This window comes from Sitophilus oryzae, unplaced genomic scaffold (genome assembly GCF_002938485.1).
Source record: "Sitophilus oryzae breed Bouriz unplaced genomic scaffold, Soryzae_2.0 scaffold_1582_pilon_pilon, whole genome shotgun sequence".
NCBI classification, from domain to species: domain Eukaryota; kingdom Metazoa; phylum Arthropoda; class Insecta; order Coleoptera; family Curculionidae; genus Sitophilus; species Sitophilus oryzae.
This window is the reverse complement of record NW_022146261.1, coordinates 2,244,626-2,262,582: the sequence shown is the minus strand read 5'-3', so window position 1 is coordinate 2,262,582 and position 17,957 is coordinate 2,244,626. Positions and strand designations below refer to the sequence as shown.

The 17,957-nt window shown below is 35.2% G+C and overlaps 2 protein-coding genes across 2 annotated transcripts in view; one reads left to right on the top strand and one right to left on the bottom strand.

The window, feature by feature from the left end:
• Positions 1-17,957, bottom strand: part of LOC115879540 (cadherin-89D) — a 93,712-nt gene that overhangs the window by 11,908 nt on the left and 63,847 nt on the right. The window contains exons 7-8 of the mRNA XM_030896433.1: positions 1,687-1,975; positions 119-356 (exon numbers count right to left, since the gene is read on the bottom strand). Coding sequence (XP_030752293.1) covers positions 119-356; positions 1,687-1,975 — 527 coding nt within the window. The remainder of the gene's footprint in view (positions 1-118; positions 357-1,686; positions 1,976-17,957) is intronic.
• Positions 7,045-7,941, top strand: LOC115879541. The gene is made up of 2 exons (XM_030896434.1): positions 7,045-7,701; positions 7,808-7,941. Exons 1-2 carry the CDS (start codon positions 7,273-7,275, stop codon positions 7,817-7,819), a joined length of 441 nt encoding a protein of 146 aa, XP_030752294.1. The 5' UTR covers positions 7,045-7,272; the 3' UTR covers positions 7,820-7,941.

The following is a 17,957-nucleotide window of genomic DNA, read 5'->3' as shown; positions in this document are numbered from 1 at the left end:
AAACATTATTATTGAAAACATCTTGTTTTCTTTTGTTTAAGAGAGTTTTGCCTAAGATCTTATTGATATAGGGTACAAGCAAACTAACAAACTACCCCTATTTCAATTAGTTGCATACCTTTAATATCCCTTGATCTAATTTCGCCGTTAGGGGTAATGAAAAATAGATGAGAATCCGGGCCACTGAGAGATAAAGTTAAACGGTCTCCTCGGTCTCCATCAGCAGCTTCTACTTTTCCAACTAAATTGTGAACTCCTCCATTTGCGTCCACAACAAATTCGTAGTGGTTGTATCGAAATCGGGGTTCCCATTCGTTTACATTATCCACTGTAACATTTACTACGCTAGAGTCGTTCTGAAACAAAATTAATATGATTTGGTAAAAATATCTACATATACAGGGTGGTCCGAATTGTATTCCGGAAACTTCGGCAGCATATTCTGCAGATAAAAATAAGTAAAAAAGTTCGTATAAATGTACGTCCTAAAATGCTTAGTTTCGGAAATACAGGGTGTAGAAGTTTCATTTTCATTTCGATATTTTTTTCCCAATAATTTATGAAGCAACGTCAATATTTGGATAAAAATTGGTGCCTAGGAGTTTTTTGATATGAGAAATTTGATTTTGATGTTAGTAGGACTCCTACTTGTTGAGGGCGCCACCTACATATTTTTTAACTGGTTTGAAGAGTAATAACTTTTCGTCCGTACCTGTATAAAACTACTGAGTAAAAAAATATACATTTACAACGTTGTTTACGTAAAAAAAGTCTCTTGGTAAAAATCGCTACGAGTAATGGTTTTCGAGATATTTGGAATCGAATTTATCAATACCTGTCATCATTGACATAAATTAAACATGTTACCGAGATGTTAACTAAATAGTTATTCGACTGAGAAATCATGAATTTGAAATGTTTTTGTGTCAAAAGTTTAACAGAAACTGTTTTATTTGGCTGATTAGTTTAAGAAAATAAAAAGTTCCCAAATTTATCATTTTAGTCAAATAGGTAACTATCTACTTAATATGTTTATTTTTTGTCAATAATGAGATGTATTGACTGTTCCCGTTCTAAATATCTTGAGAACGGTTGCTCATAGCGATTTTTACCAAGAGACATTTTTTACGTAAAAAATCACGGAAATGTATATTTTTTCACTCAGTAGTTTTATACAGGTACGGACGAAAAGTTATTACTCTTCAAAACAGTTAAAATGCGTGTAGGTGGCACCCTCTAGAAGAATAGGAGTCATATTGACATCAAAATCAAATTTCTCATGTCAAAAAACTTCCAGACACCAATTTTCATCCAAATATTGATGTTACTTCACAAAATATTTGGAAAAAATCGAAATAAAAATGAAACTTCTACACCCTGTATCTTCGAAACTAAGCATTTTAGGACATACATTTATACGAACTTTTTTACATATTTTTATCTGCAGAATAAGCTGCCGAAGTTTCCGGATTACAATTCGGATCATCCTGTATAATAGATTTGAGAGAATTAATCTTAACTGAACTAATCAAACGGAGTTACAAATTTATTCAATAAAAAATAAATAAAATAGTGTGTTGTGTAGCAAGTTCGTTGTCATCCGTTGTATCAAAATTTACAAAATTTTATGTTGAAAGTTAATAAGCATTTTATCCCAAAAATAGTACTAAAGTTCTATTTAATTACCGTTTTTCCATCAGTTGCAAAAACTTTGAATAAATATTCTTGTTTGGTCTCATAATCAAGCTTTTCCTTAAGCGTCAATTCACCCAAAGTATTAAGAGCAAAAGTCTTCAAAATATTTTGGTCGGACACGAAATATTTCAAATGATGTCCAGGTTTATTGTTGGAAAGTGTGGCGATCAATGTTCCAGGCATCGCAGATTCGGACACACGAAAATTAAATATTGGATGTATAAATTTTATGCCTTTTGATGAATGATGGCGATTTACTGTTAAAGTCGCCAAGGCATACCTAAAAACATAATGTTAATTTATTACGGAAACTATCATAGAAGCATAAAATATTGATTGTTATCAATTAATGTCTTAAGGAGATATTTCACAATGTTTTATGTGCTTTAATACGTGTATGTACCCATATGTAGGTAAGGAAACATATACAGGGTCTTGCAATAGTGCGTCGGGCATCTGTAGGTCCTAGAAAAAAAACTTTGTTTAAATGCAAACCTGAAATATATACTAGGATGTATTTCAGGAAAATATTTTAACGTGTGAGTGGATACGGATGATTTTTTTTAAATGGAACACCCTGTATATTATTGCATTTTTGGCTTCCTTTCAGATCACTTTACATAATCCTAAGATATGAGTAAATTTATTTCAGAGAATATTAATAAATAAATAAAAATATATATTTTTCAACCTTCCTTACCAAAAATTATTACAAATACAAGAACCTGCTCTGAAATCAAAACTATATTAGGTATTTACTTTAGATGGTCTATACGTACTTTGCTATAAATATCGTAATCTTAAATCATACAGGGTGTTCAAAATTCTACGAATATTTTCCTGAAATTCATCCTAGTACATACTTTAAGTTTGCACTTAAACAAAATTCCCAATATTTTTTTCAAAGAGCTACAGATTATAGTACGAGGGCTAGCAACGTCGGAAAAACAAGTACCTATTTTAAGACGTCTGTTCGTATATGTATGATACCACTTCCTGACGTTCGATTGTGTTCATACCAAGTTCATATTGTATAATCGGGAAAAAACGGCGTTAGCGATAGCTATGAAATGAATATCACTGTCATTTTATATGTAAATTTATATGGGAAATGTCATCGATCGTCCTTTTCCAGCCAACTGGACGCCGTTTTTTTCAGAAGCATATCAATTGATACCTTAATATAGTACTCTATTACGATACATGGCGTTCGATTGGGCTTAAACTTGGTATACTATATCTTCAGTGACATTGTAATATCATGGTACCATGGAGCATATAAAGTGGTACCTTCTATAGTACCATATTTGATGACATAGCAATATTAGGTACATGGCGGCAATAGGGCTTAAACTTGGTATACTACGTATTTTCGGTGACATTGTAATATGATGGTACTATGATGCAATCTCCTCAAAAATACAGGAAATCCTAGATGCAATTCACGGCTGGTGCACACTGGAACAATTAAGTGTAAACCCACAGAAAACCGTGATCATACCATTCACCAGAAGAAGGAAAACAGACAAACTGAAACCGCCCATTCTTCTTGGTGAGACAATTCCGTTTGCGGAGGAAGTTAAGTATCTGGGATTAAACCTGGACAAAAACTTAGCTGGACCTCTCATCTGGAAAAAAAAACATCAAAAAGGCTTGCTATGCTCTATGGGCATGCCACCGAATTTAATGGTAGAAACTGGGGATTAAACCCCAAAATATGTACTGGCTATACGTGACGGCCATCAGACCTATTATCACGTATGGGTACACGGTTGCCTGAGTGGCAGAAAGCCAACCAAATAACAACAAAGAATAAATTGTCGAAACTACAACGACAAGCATGCTTAGCGGTGACTGGTGCCTCCATTCCACGCCGTCAAAAGCTATGGAAACCCTACTCGATCTACCTCCTCTTCAAATTCGCTTTTGGAAAGAGAGGCGAGATGGAGCTACATATAGGTTTCTAAATATAGCACGAGGAAGCTTCTCAAGGAACAATTATGTTCATACAAAACCGGCTAGTAGAAGAACTACAGTCGGATGAGATTATGGGAATGATCTCGGATCTTACACCACCAGTCCAACTCTTGACGCGCACCTACAACGTCCTGTTTCCGAACAGGGACGAGTGGGATAAGTCGGGAAACGGAGTAGCAGTCCAAAGACTGAGAGACTGAACTACTGCAGCAGTCCAAAGACTGAGATCTATCACAGTCTTGGAAAACACACCACGATCTTCCAAGCTGAGCTATATGCTATTGAAACCTGTGTGCAACTGCTGGTAGAACAGCAATACACCGGGAAAACAATATGCATATTTTCGGATAGTCAAGCTGCGCTGAAAGTACGCTTTGAGGCAACGAAAAGCACGTCTATGACGATTCTTCATTGTAAGAAACTACTCAATATACTGGGAGATAGGAACAAAGTGTCACTAATATGGGATACCGGGACATAATAGGCCTAGAGGGAAATGAACGTGCTGATTCCCTCGCCAAAATTGGTGCAGACTCGCCATTCGTGGGCCCAGAACCGACACTTAGCGTTCCCAAAATCTCGCAAGAGACAGGCTCTGTGAATGGGTTAGGGGTGAGACATTCCGAAACTGGAATGACAGTCCCGGATGGAGCATGCCAAGAAAATCCCTAGCAGGGCCATCCAAACATAGAACAGGAGAACTCCTAAAGGCCGGTAGGAATGGAACGCGTGTGTGCTCACTGCACGTGTACACGGGCCACTGCCGGCTGAGATCTCACCTACAGAGGACGGGACTGGTGGAAGACGCCGAATGCCGACTCTGTATGGAAGATGATGAAACAATGAAGCACGTTATGTGTACCCTGACCCGCAGGAGCAGGACCAGGTTTGAGATGTTTGGCAAACCCATGCTAGACCTATCAGACCTAGGAGACATATCGCCCTCAGACATAACGGCCTATATTAAGAGGCTGGGTCTTGAGGATGAACTTTGACGCTCTTGTAAATTAGAGCTTGTAGAAACTGAGCCACAATAGGCCCTCGCGGCCTCAGTGGAGGGTCCCCTATGGGACCCACTCTTAGTCAAATACAATACAATACAATACTATGATGCATATCATCTGGTACCATAATATAGTACCATATTATGTACATGGCGTTCGATTGGGCTTAAATTTGGGATACTACGTATCTTCGGTGATATTGTAATATTATGGTACCAAGGAGCATAATAAGAGGTACCATAATATAGTACTATATTACGATACCATTTCCTGGCGTTCGATTGGACTTAAATTTGTTATACTACGTATCTTCGGTTACATTGTAATATGATGGTACTATGATGCATATAAGTGGTACTTTAATATAGTACCACATATTTCAATACCATTTCCTGGCGTTCGATTGAGCTCATATTTGATATATACTTGCGTATTTTGATGACATTGCATTATTATGGCAAATTCATGGCATATCAACTGGTACCATAATATTGATTGCGCTTAAACTTGGGATACTACGTATTTTCGGTGACATTGTAATATGATGGTACTATGATGCATATAAAGTGGTACCTTAATATAGTACCATATTACGATACCATTTCCTGGCGTTCGATTGGGCTCAAACTTGGTATACTACGTATCTTCGGTTACATTGTAATATAATTGAACTATGATGTATATAAAGTGGTACCTTAATATAGTACCATATTACGATACCATTTCATGGCGTTCGATTGTTCTTAGATTTGGTATACTACGGATCTTCGGTGACATTGCAATATTATGGTACCTTAAAGTATATCGAGTGGTATATAGCATAATATAGTACACTATTATGATATCATTTCCTGGGGTTCGATTGGGCCCAAATTTGGTATACTTGCGTTTCTTTATAAAGATTTGTTTAATTAATAATTTTAATTTATTTTACGAATTTTAATTTATTGTTCGATGTCGTGACAGCAACTTTTATGCCGAACTAATATATTATTAATTGTACCTGTCACTTTTTAAAATCTACCTAGGTCTATATAAATAACGTGGCAAACGGAAGAAATTTGTTATTATAGTATTTTAGTCAGTTAACATTTTTGTACTGCATTTTAATAAATTATTTCATTATTATTAAACTTATATTTCATTACTAACGTTCCAGCATTAATAAATATCACTATCAATCGCCCTGTCTATTATTAATTTTAAAGGGTAATTAAAGGTATTTTCTTAGTTAACATTGCCAGGTAGTGTATATTAAAAATATGTATATGTTTTGTGATAATATACTTAAAATTATTTTAATAGCTAAAGGAATAATTAATATAAGTGTATCTGACAAAGAAAAGAAGAATAGAAAGAAACACATACTGCATTATACACAATACAAGGAATGGGATGCCAATTCCGAGTCTTTTGAATCTGGCAACTCTGCATCAATTTAGCTTGAGCTATAAGGCCGTCGATCCAAAACCGAAAGTTCAAAATTTCTAATTATATTCTGATTATGATATTGTCGCGCCATCTAGTATTCTATTTGTGCAATTTTAGCTCTTTCATTTCGAGTATATTTCTGTTGCGTAGCTAGATATTCTGTGCTACTGAGCATTGAAAGAAGATCCTATATTTTTATTAGTTCTTTAAATTCTAGTATTGAATATAAATGGAACATGTTTCAATAGCGCAGTGCGTAGAGTTTCCGACCACGAACCGATGATTCAGAGTTCGAATCCGGGTCAGGTCAAAAACTTTTTTATTTTATTTTCGTTTATATTCTGATAGTAAAGTATTAAATATTTTTTTTTATTCAATTACCAGAATTATTTAATACTTTAATATCAGAATATAAACGAAAATAAAATAAAAAAGTCTTTGACCTGACCCGGATGCATTTAAGCAAAATGTACCATTATATAGTCCATTGTGCGATTATCCCTGCCCTCATTGGCCCAGACTAAACGCTGGTACGTTTTGCCGAACGTGACTAAAATGCGGTACATTTTGCCACGTTAGCGTGAAGCATGGTGGCGCATTCCTAACGCAGGTACATGTTGCCAAACTTTACTAAAATGTGGTACATTATGCCTGATGCCGAGCGGCATTAATCTTTTCATTTGCTCTGATAAAAATATTATTTACAAATTAATTGTCGTTATACAATAATATAGCTGATATGCTGTAAAATTTGCTGCTTTTGGCTTTTTTAGGAATAAGTATAATTTAAAGGCAAAATTATACTAAGCCAATCGGAGTTGGCGGATTGAGATGAGTGATAAGAATGATACTCTATGTTATTATTACTCTATACTCTATGTATTCTGTGGCTAATAAGCTGATGTATAATTTAGAGGTTATGAAAACAATGATGTCTTGTCTTGAAAATTATGCGCATTAATTAATGTAAAAAGTTTTTCTGTCAAGTTGATCAATATAAAGTTTTTCCTAAACTATAGCGTCTATTTTCCACAAAAGATCCCACATACCTCAACAGGTTATGGGCCCAGATGTTTAAGATAAATAGTTGGAAAAAGTAAGAAAAAGTTCCGCTGCAGTCAGCTAAAGAAAATTGAAGTTCAAGTTAAGGTCAACTGACAGTAAAATGGGCTCACTAGCTGTACCGATTTTAGAAGCCAATAATTTTAACAACTGGTTGTTTAGAATAAAGATGATATGTAGAAAAGAAGGATGTGTAGAAGCACTTGAGAATGACCCACCTGAAACGACAGAATCAGCTACAGTAAAGGCTAATTTTCAAAAGGAAGATGCCAAAGCACAGGCAATTATTGTCACAGGGTTATCAGATAAACACCTTGATATTGTGAAAGATTGCGAGACTGCAAAGACACAGATTGAAGCTTTGAAGAGTGTGTTTACAAGAACAACTTCTTTGACTAAATTAGCAGTTTGGCGCAGATTAATTAATCTGAAAAATGAACAGTGTGAAAACATGGAAGATTTATTTTTAAAATTTGACACCATTGTACGGGACCTTAAAGAACACAAGACAGTATTGAATGACAGCGACAAGGTATGCCATTTACTATTATCTTTGCCTGAAAGGTATAACTCAGTAGTTACAGCTTTAGAAACTATAGAAAATGTAAAGTTTGATTTTGTTAAGTCACGACTTTTAGATGAAGAACTGAAAATAAAAGCGAAATCTGAAGATTTAAGTAGTTTTAAAGCCTCAGCAGGTTGCTTCAGATGTGGAAGCCAATCACATTGGCAATCATCATGTCCTAAAAATAAAGACAGAGGTGAATCATGGCGTGGTAGAGGTGTTTATATTAGAGGATATAATAGAAGAGCGAGAAGTGGAAGATCATATAGAGGTGGTGGTCGCAACTACAGGCAAAATGAGAGAGAAGACAGGCAAGCACATATGACAGAGGAAACAGAAGGTGAAGTACAACTTTATGCAGCAAACCTATGTTTAGAAACAGATGGTAAAATAACAATGGTTCTTGATTCCGGTGCTAGTAACCACTTTTTAAAGGAAGAACTCGAGAAATATATGGTAAATATCAGAAAACTAGATAGACCAGTAATAATACATATTGCAAATGGTGAAAAGTTGCAAGCGAACAAAATTGGAACATTGAAGACACAATGTCAAAGGCAGAAAATATCGATTGAAGCATTAATTGTTAAAAACTTAAAACATAATTTATTATCAGCGTCAAAATTGACATCAAAAGGGTACACTATAGTAGTAGAAAGAGATAAAACAACAATAAAAGGAGAAAGTTTTTCTTTGAAATGTGAAATGAAGAATGGGTTGTACCTGCTACAATTAGATGAGGTAAAAGATCAAGAACAGTGTAATGTCACAGTACAAGAGCAAGGATTGTGGCATAGACGTCTTGGACATCCAGGAAATGATGCGTTAATACAGCTTGGGTTACCAACTGAAAAGAAAATATGCTCTACATGTATGGAAGCAAAAGGGGTAAGGTGTTCTTTTAAAAACAGTGTAAAAAGGACAACAAAAATAGGAGAACTAATCCATACAGACATATGTGGTCCTTTTAATCCAACTGCATATGATGGTTCCAGATATTTTCAGACAATCATTGATGATTACTCACATTTTACCATAGTAAAGACACTGAAGACTAAGAATGAAGCTGAACAGAACATTAAAAACTTTATTGAGGAAGTTGAGACACAAAAAGAAGTAAAAGTTAAAGCTATAAGAGCAGATAATGGAGGTGAATTTGTATCGAATACTTTTAAGGTATTTTGCATGAACAAAGGAATAGCTTTGGAATATACTATGCCCCATACACCACAAGAAAATGGAACAGCTGAACGAATGAATCGGACTTTATTAGACAAGATTAGAACAAAAATCATAGAATCAGCAATACCTAAAACACTCTGGTGTGAAGCTCTAAAATGCTCTGTTTATGAGCTAAACAGACTCCCTACAAAAGCATTACAAAGAGGAATGACACCTTCTCAAATCTGGAATAATAGGAATGATCTAAGCAAACTCAGAGTTTTTGGGTGCAGATCCTGGTATACCAAATTACCAAAAGGTAACAAACTGGATCCTAGAGCAAAGACAGTGGTAATGGTAGGCTATTGCGGTGGTGGATACAATTTATGGTCACCAGATGAACAGAGACTAATAAAATCCAGAGATGTTAGATTTGATGAATCAGTAATGGAATTTAAAGAAAGAAATAATAATAAAAAGCAAGAAACAAACCAGAAAACTATTAGTTTTTCAGAACAAGATAAAGAAAATGAAAATTTACAAGAAAATGACCAGAACATTGACCCAAATGAGACTTTATCAAACAGTTCAGGAGATGAATTTCAAGATTCAGGAAATGAACCTAACAATGAAATAGAAGTGCCAGAAACAACAACTACCAGAACTGGAAGAACAACAAAAAGACCAGGCTATTTGACAGATTATGACATGCATGTTGCTTACTGTTTGCTTACAGCAACAAGTACAGAACCAAGAACGTTTCAAGAAGCCAATCTACAAGATGAATGGAAAGAATCTATACAGAAAGAATTAAGTTCACACATAAATCTAGAAACTTGGTCTGAAGTTTATGTTTTACCAGAAAATGTGAAACCAATAGATACAAGATGGATATTTAAGCAGAAGGAAGATGGCACGAAGAAGTCCAGATTAGTGGCTAAGGGATTTCAAGTTCCATATAATGGAGAAGAATTTGATTATGCTCCAGTATGTAGAATTTCTACCATAAGGCTCATGCTATCCATTGCAGTTGAACGAAACTACTTAGTTGAGCAAATAGATGTGCCAACAGCATTTCTCAATGGAGAAATTGATACTGATGTTTACATCAAAAAGCCTGAAGGATTGGTGAGCAATTTTAAATTTTTCAAATTAAAAAGGGCACTATATGGTTTAAGAAATTCACCCAAATGCTGGAATATAAAATTTAACGATATAATGACGAATTTAGGGTTTATAAGGTCAAACTACGATTATTGTTTGTATCTAAAAGAAATTATTTACCTAGTTTTATACGTAGACGATGCACTCATAATGGGAACAAACGAATAAGTTGATACACTAATTCAAAATCTTTACAATGTATTTCAGGTAAAAAAAATGACAAAAATCCAATCATTTTTAGGAATGCAATTTGAATTTAAAGAAAATTATATTAAGGTCCACCAGACAAGAATGATCGAAAGACTTTTAAAAGAATTTGAAATGGAACAAACAAAACCCATGGAAGCGACACCCATGGAAGTAAATTTCCATATCTTTTAAAAGAATTTGAAATGGAACAAACAAAACCCATAGAGACACCCATGGAAGTAAATTTCCATATCTCTGAAGAAGAAGAAATATTACAAAATGTAACATACCGAAGACTTATTTGCAGTTTAATGTACATTTCAATAACAACGAGACCTGACATTTGCCAAAGTGTCTCACTATTGAGTAGTGATGGGCAAAACTGTTATTTTTAGATAACAGTTGAAACTGTTATAGTTATTTATAAAAAACAGCTTAAAATAACAGCTTAAAAATAACATGATTCTTTATTTTACTGCTAAATATCTGAAAGAGTATGAGATGCTCACCGCCAGGCGTATTAACGCAGTTGCAAGTTGCAACAATGACGGGCTCGGTGGTAGTATTTCCAGGGTGTCAAAAACATAATCTAAATATCGATTGTTATCTAAAATACCTCTCTAAAAACGGTGGTTATTTACAAATAAGCGCTGTTTACAAATTGCGATATAAAAAAAGCCAAAATTCCGCCACTCGTCTATACCTACACGTTGCGATCTACCTACGCCTGCCCTCGGTCCGCATAGATCTGAATTGCGTGCAGCAGTGTACAGCGTGCATCTCACTCGACGGGCGAGAAGCTCTTAGTTATGATTTTACCATTTGCGGTCAAAAATAGCAATATAAGAAAATGTGTAGTATATTCTTCATAAGTAAACCAACTACACACTCAGAGTTCAGATTAATTTTACACTTAAACTAGCGTATACCCGCGAACTTCGTTCGTCAAAATTAATAATTTCTAATGTAAGGTGATGATAAAGCAAAACAAAAGAATTTCCATTGACATACAAAACTGGATAAAATTTTCTCACATTTGCCAAAAATAAGCTTTCTAACGTCGAGCAGTTTAAAGCAGAATCGTGGTTAATCAATTACTCAACTTTTGGAACATCCTGTATGATTTTTTAAAAATTTTCAAAATATGTAAAAAAAATAAAATAAATTATGCGTGTCAGGCGTTTCCCGAAAGACTAACCGTTTTTTAAATAACAAATATTGTAATATTTGAGGGGCGTTTTCACCTTGTTGAATTTGAGATTCTGAGAAACCCCTCCTTATCGAACCTCAACCCCACAGTCAGTCCGTTTGCAAAAATCAGCTTTAAACGTCCAGCAGTTTAAGCAGAATAGTGATTACTCAATGGTCATATTTTATGAAACACCCTGTATATATTTTAAAAATCTTAAAATATGTAAACAACATAATAAAATATACGTGTTTTAAGAGTTTTCCGAAAAACTCACCGGTTTTTAAATAAAAATATTCTAATATTTCAGAGTAGTTTCACCCCCCCTTAGAATTCGAGTTTCGAAAATCCCTCTTTATCGAACCTCTACACACTAAAAGTCAATCCGTTTTCCAAAATCAGCTTTTTACGTCAAGGGACTTTAAGCAGGATCGTGATTAATCAATGACCAGATTTTTCAAAACACCCTGTATACATTTTAAAATCTTAAATATTATTCTGAAATTTTTCAGAATAAATAAATATACCTAAATATTGAAACTTAATAAGTAAGGTACTGAACCATACAGCGCCATAATATCTCGACCTCCGTTATGCTCGTAACAGGTTGAAACAGAATGTAGGTATCTAAAACAACAACTGATGGGCGTTATTCCCCAACCTGTTTTCGAACCTCCATCGACAATCGACCGATGCAGCAGCGTTCTTTCCCACACCGATTATCTCGATCGCCGCGCCTGTTATGCTCGTAACAGGTTGAAAAACAACATATCTAAAATGACTGCTTCTCCAACCCGTTGCGAGCCTCCATCGACAATCGACCGATGCTGCAGCGCTCCTTTCCCACTCCTGTTATCTCCACCGCCAGGCGTTATGCCCGCAACTGTTTCAAAAAACCTGCTTCTTTTATATGGGTACGAACATAGTGGAGGCAGGTTTCTGCTTTCTGGCAACCAGCGCCGTCTCTGGGGACCTATTCTTGACCACTCGCATCTTCAAATATCGCTCGCATCTCGCATCTCCTAAAAAGCCATATAACAATACACAGATGCGTAACTTTGCGTATATGCATCACGTGTATTGTATATGGCTATTTCGGAGATGCAGCGAAGGGTTCGGAAGTAGATAATTAAAGGAAATTTACCTGATTAACTAACCTAACCTAACCAAACCATATTCAAACGCCGCGCCCGCCTCACCGGGGCCGCGCATAGTGTATTGGTCTATAAACCTGGCCTAAAGTGATATTTTTTATTTTCATTTTTATCTTAACTGAATACAAATCTATAAATTCTAAATGTAAGCACGTTTATTAGTTATTAGCTTTTTTTTAAGTCGTAAGTTGACTATCAAATAAATAATATATTTTAGTTAAAAGTATGAATTATCTTGAGTGTATTCTGAATACTTCAAAAGATTATAAAAATAGTGGAATTGTTTGTAGTGCTTTTTGCAAATTGTTCATAATAACTGTCATGATGGATACAGAGCCAGCTTTGTTTGTTTGCTCTGTTCTGTTTATCACCATATTTTTATTTTGAAACGTTTCCTTCTATTCTATTTCTTTATAATGTTTTATATTTAAAAATCAGAGGCATTTTTATAAGGTGTAAGACTATTCGGCAATATTCCGCATGGAAATTAAGTATCCGTTCAATGCTTAAGTCTCCAGTATTATATGTACAAGAAATCTTGCCAATATTTGCCACTGCCAAAAAAAACATTGATTTAAATAGATTCTTAAAGGAAATAATCTTAGCCCTATTTAACACCCATCCTCGCTCAAATATCGTCTATAATATACAAATTACTTTCTTGTTCTAGCATCCTCATCCAATTGCTTGATTTTACAGAATGGCCCTATTTTGATCGGTGGAAGGGTTTCAGAGTAGAGGAAAAATTATTGTGTAGGAAAACAAAATGGGGTTCCATATTAGCAACCTCTAATTAATAATTAATATTAGTAGCAAAAAAGCAAAAAAATCATAAAACATAATTTTGGCCAACTTTTTGGTTCCTATTACCCTGTGCGCCGTCGGCGCGATTACAAGCAGAAATAAATAAATTTTGCGTTTCGGTAAAAGCGAGAACGCCGATGAACGCTGGTTGACGTTGCCTGCCTGCTTTCACTGTGAACTAGCCGATTTGATAACACGCTTTAATTTTTTTCAAGGTTATACGGCGCGGCGTGGCGCTACTATGTAACCATATACAGGGTATCCCAGAAAATGAATGCAAATATTTTAACTTAACTGGTAGTATAGTTCAACCCCAGAAACACGCCTATGGGTTTTTTTCTAAATATTTTTTTTTGAAAATTCGGAATTTTTGAAGAAAATTTTTGGAATTTTTTAGTTTTTGTTTAAAAAAATTATTTCTTGATAATATGTCAACATAGGTGAGTAGATTAAAGGTTACAGAAAATCCAGAAAAGATACAGTGGTTCTCAAAATTTTAGCAAAAATTATTTTTTTTGCAAATTTTCCAAAGTAAAATAACTCCGTTATTTTGGACTTATTTGAAAAACAGAAAATATGTTTCTTTATCGAGATTAGAGTTGTGTAGTTCGTGAACGAACTAGTTCCAATGAACTATTCCGACACCGGAATGAAAGGAACTAGTTCCTGGTTTCTCAAAAGAACCAGTACCTAAGAACCTGTTCCGGGATCGAGACTGTGACCGATATAGAATAATATGCGACGGCGACAAATCGGCTAGCGCGCGTAGCCGATGGTGTAGGCAGGAGTGGGGAGAGCCAGCCGGCGTTATCGGATCGGACCTGAGAGGAACATTCTGTCTAGCCCTAGCAGGCAACTATTAAGCCCGACCAATCACGTTAGAGTTTTGACAAACACAAATGTATTAACACCCTTCAAATAACCACGCTAACCAACCTGATTGGTCAAGCGTAATAGTTGACTGCTAGGAGCTAGGCACCTGTTAGAAGGAACTAAATAAATACAAGACTAGTTTACGTACGAACGGATCAGGGCCAGCGCGATCGATGCTAGGCAGTGAGTGGAGAGTGCCAGCCGTATGCCGTATGTTATCGGATCCGGACTTAAAGGGAACAAGAGGAACTAAATAAAGACTAGTTTACGTATGGATCAGCCAGCGTGATTGATGCTAGGCGAAGCGATGGGGAGTGCCATCCGTATGTTATCGGATCCGGACATAGAGGAACTATTAAAGACTAGTTCACGGGGAATCTATTCAGTCGGCAGATTCGCGATATAATACAAGGCGACGACGATGGATTCGGCCTTGTCTATTGCCACAGCCGGCGCGGCGTAATTACCACATTTTTTTAAATATTTTATGGGAATGTTTCACTTTATGTCCCTAAAATTAAGAAATATCTTATAAAACGAAGTTAGACAAAAACAAAAAGCTTGAAATGAGGAAAAATACATTTTTTCGTATTATTTCCTCCAATTGATTTGTGATATAGTTTTTAATTTTAAATTCTGATTTGAGTTTCTTTAATTTTTTTATCTGCTATAAAACTTACCTATATGTTTTTAACATATGCAATTACACGTCTTCTTATATTTCGTACATTATAAAAATTATAATGATCTGTATAATGTTGAATAGTAAACTGGGGGTGAATAGTTCTGACTGAAAACGAAATCCATTAGCAAGCAACGAGGATGTCAATGTTAGTCGGGAACTATTGTGAACTAAGGACCTAGTTCAAGGAACTATTCTCTGGAGGAACTAGAACTAAGGAAGTAGTTCCTCCCAGGGAACTAAATTCCCCCCTCTAATCGAGATCTACCACCCCTTAAAATACTTGCACTTATTTCTGGGATACCCTGTTTATAACAATACAAGTGATGCGTATACGCAAAGTTGCGAACGATGTCAAGAATAGGTGCCCAGATTGGCGCTGACTACCAGTAAGCGGCAAACCTGCTTGCACTGTGTTCGCACACTATCCTATTATTTTTAAGCTGTTGTAAATACGACCATCGACGGTATCGACCGAAGCAGCTACGTTCGCCGCAGCGCTTTCCCCACTCCGTTGTCCGTTGTCTCGCCGCCTGTATCGATGGTTGACGAAATAACATGTTTTCCATCCATACTAGTTGTTTTTTGAATTGCTTCGAGCAGCATAGAATTTCGCTGTGGTGATGTAGAGCGCCGACTTCGTTTTTCGTTTCACGAGCGGCCGATCTCTACGTGTCGTTATTTTATATCTGTTATTTTTTAGAAGTAGTAACGGTTGCGTTATGTTATCTATAAATAATTGTTATAAAATAACAGATAGTTAAATAACAACCCATCACTACTATTGAGCAGATACTTGGACAAACCGACAACAAGTGCATGGAATGCAGGCAAGAGGGTGTTACGCTATCTTAATAGTACCAAAAACTATGGGCTTACTTTCAAGAAGTCAAATACAGGTCTTGTAGGCATGTGTGATGCAGACTGGGGTGGAGACCGAATAACAAGAAAAAGTGTAAGTGGTTTCATAGCTTTCCATAATGATGCCCCATTGCATGGTTTTCCCGAAAATAGACTTGTGTGGCTATCAGTTCAATGGAGGCCGAATGTAGCAGCAGCTGTAGCAGCGCAGAGCTTGTGAATCTTAAAGGACTTTTGATCGAGTTTGGCAATTATCAAGAAGTGTTTTTGAAGTGTGACAATCTTAGTGCGATATAGCTACTATGAAAATTTCGAAAATTCCAAGAGGGGCAAACATATTGAAATAAAATACCACTTTATAAAAGATTTATGTTTGAAAAAGGTATTTACAATCAAATATGTTAGCTCATCTCAGAATTATGCCGATATGTTTACAAAATCTCTTTCAAAAGAAAAATTTGTTAATTTTCGAAATGGCATTTTAGCAAAATAAGTTTAAGATTTTTTTTATTAATGTTTTGGGCAATTTAATTTTTATATAAAACTTTAAATTGAGGGGGTGTGATAAGAATGATACTCTATGTTATTATTACTCTATACTCTATGTATTCTGTGGCTAATAAGCTGATGTATAATTTAGAGGTTATGAAAATAATGATGTCTTGTCTTGAAAATTATGCGCATTAATTAATGTAAAAAGTTTTTCTGTCAAGTTGATCAATATAAAGTTTTTTCCTAAACTATAGCGTCTATTTTCCACAAAAGATCCCACATACCTCAACAATGAGAACTTCGCCAAAAACACTCCGCCATTACATTTAAAGTATCAAGCGAGCAAAATACCGAAGTTTATGATGGAGACATAAAAATGGGCTATTGTTCTTGTAACATTGGAAGACTAGGAAGTTTATGTAAGCATCAAGCTGGTATTTCCTTCTTCTTTTTGGATATGGATGACATTACTACCGACGACCGTTATAACATGGCAATTCTGGCATTTGGCGATAAAGCCCAAAAACGGAAATTTTATGCTCCCATAGCAATATGTAATACTGATAATAGTAAAAGTATTGGAGGCGACACTGCTCCAGATGTTTTTCAGATTCAAACAGTTACTACATCAGAAACTGTCTTAAGCAATATTAATCCTTTAATGGTCGTTGCAAATAGAAAAATTGAAGCTGATGCCCTTCTCGAAAAATTAATTGAAACCATAAAAGCAAAACACCAAACTTATGGGTCTTCACCTACTATAATTAATCGATGTTTTAAACGACTGCAAAATGTGAAGCATAAAGGAGCATAGGATACTTATTTCAGTTCATTTGGTACCAATATTGGGATAAGAAAACGATCTGGAGCAGCTATACGCGTTTAACCAACAGCAGCGTTAGCAAGAAGAAAAGCCGGTGTGACCAAGGGGAGCTAAAGTGACCATCACCTCCATCTTGTGAGACGCGAAGCACTTTAAAAAGAAAGCGAAATTTGGCTTCCAATGTTAGGAAAAATGTGTCTAATGCCAAACCACACGGTGCTGCTCATTAATTGATACGTTTATCTGGGTTGTTTAAATGATGCTTGTATTCGAACCTCATGCATACTCATAGATAAAAGAAAATAACTAACTATTAAGATAGATATGAAACTTAATAGTAAAATTTTGGGTCAAAGCGCCCCTCCGTGTTTTTAGTGGAGACTACGTTTATATAACCCAGCGCCTTCGCCTTTTCTGCTGTAAATGTTTTTTATGTTTATATTTGAATTCAAAGGATTTATTTTTAAAGTTACACTGATATATTAGTATATCAGAGTAACTTTAATAAAACATAAGAATATATATATATATATATATTTTACAATTTATTTTTTTATTTATTTTACAGAGTTTCATGTAAATGATCGTAAGTCGACTGGCCGTCTAATGAATAGACCGAGATTTATAGATTTTAAAGCGAACGAAAAAAAATCAAACAACGAATACATACCATATATTTTTCTTTTATCTAAGATACATACCTTATCGTCTTTTGGAAACACGTACATTTTTGCAGTTTTGTTAGTTTCTTTGCAAGATGCAACACAACAAGAAAACACCATTTTTACAGTTAATAAATAATAAAACTATTTCTGACTATGATATTTAAAA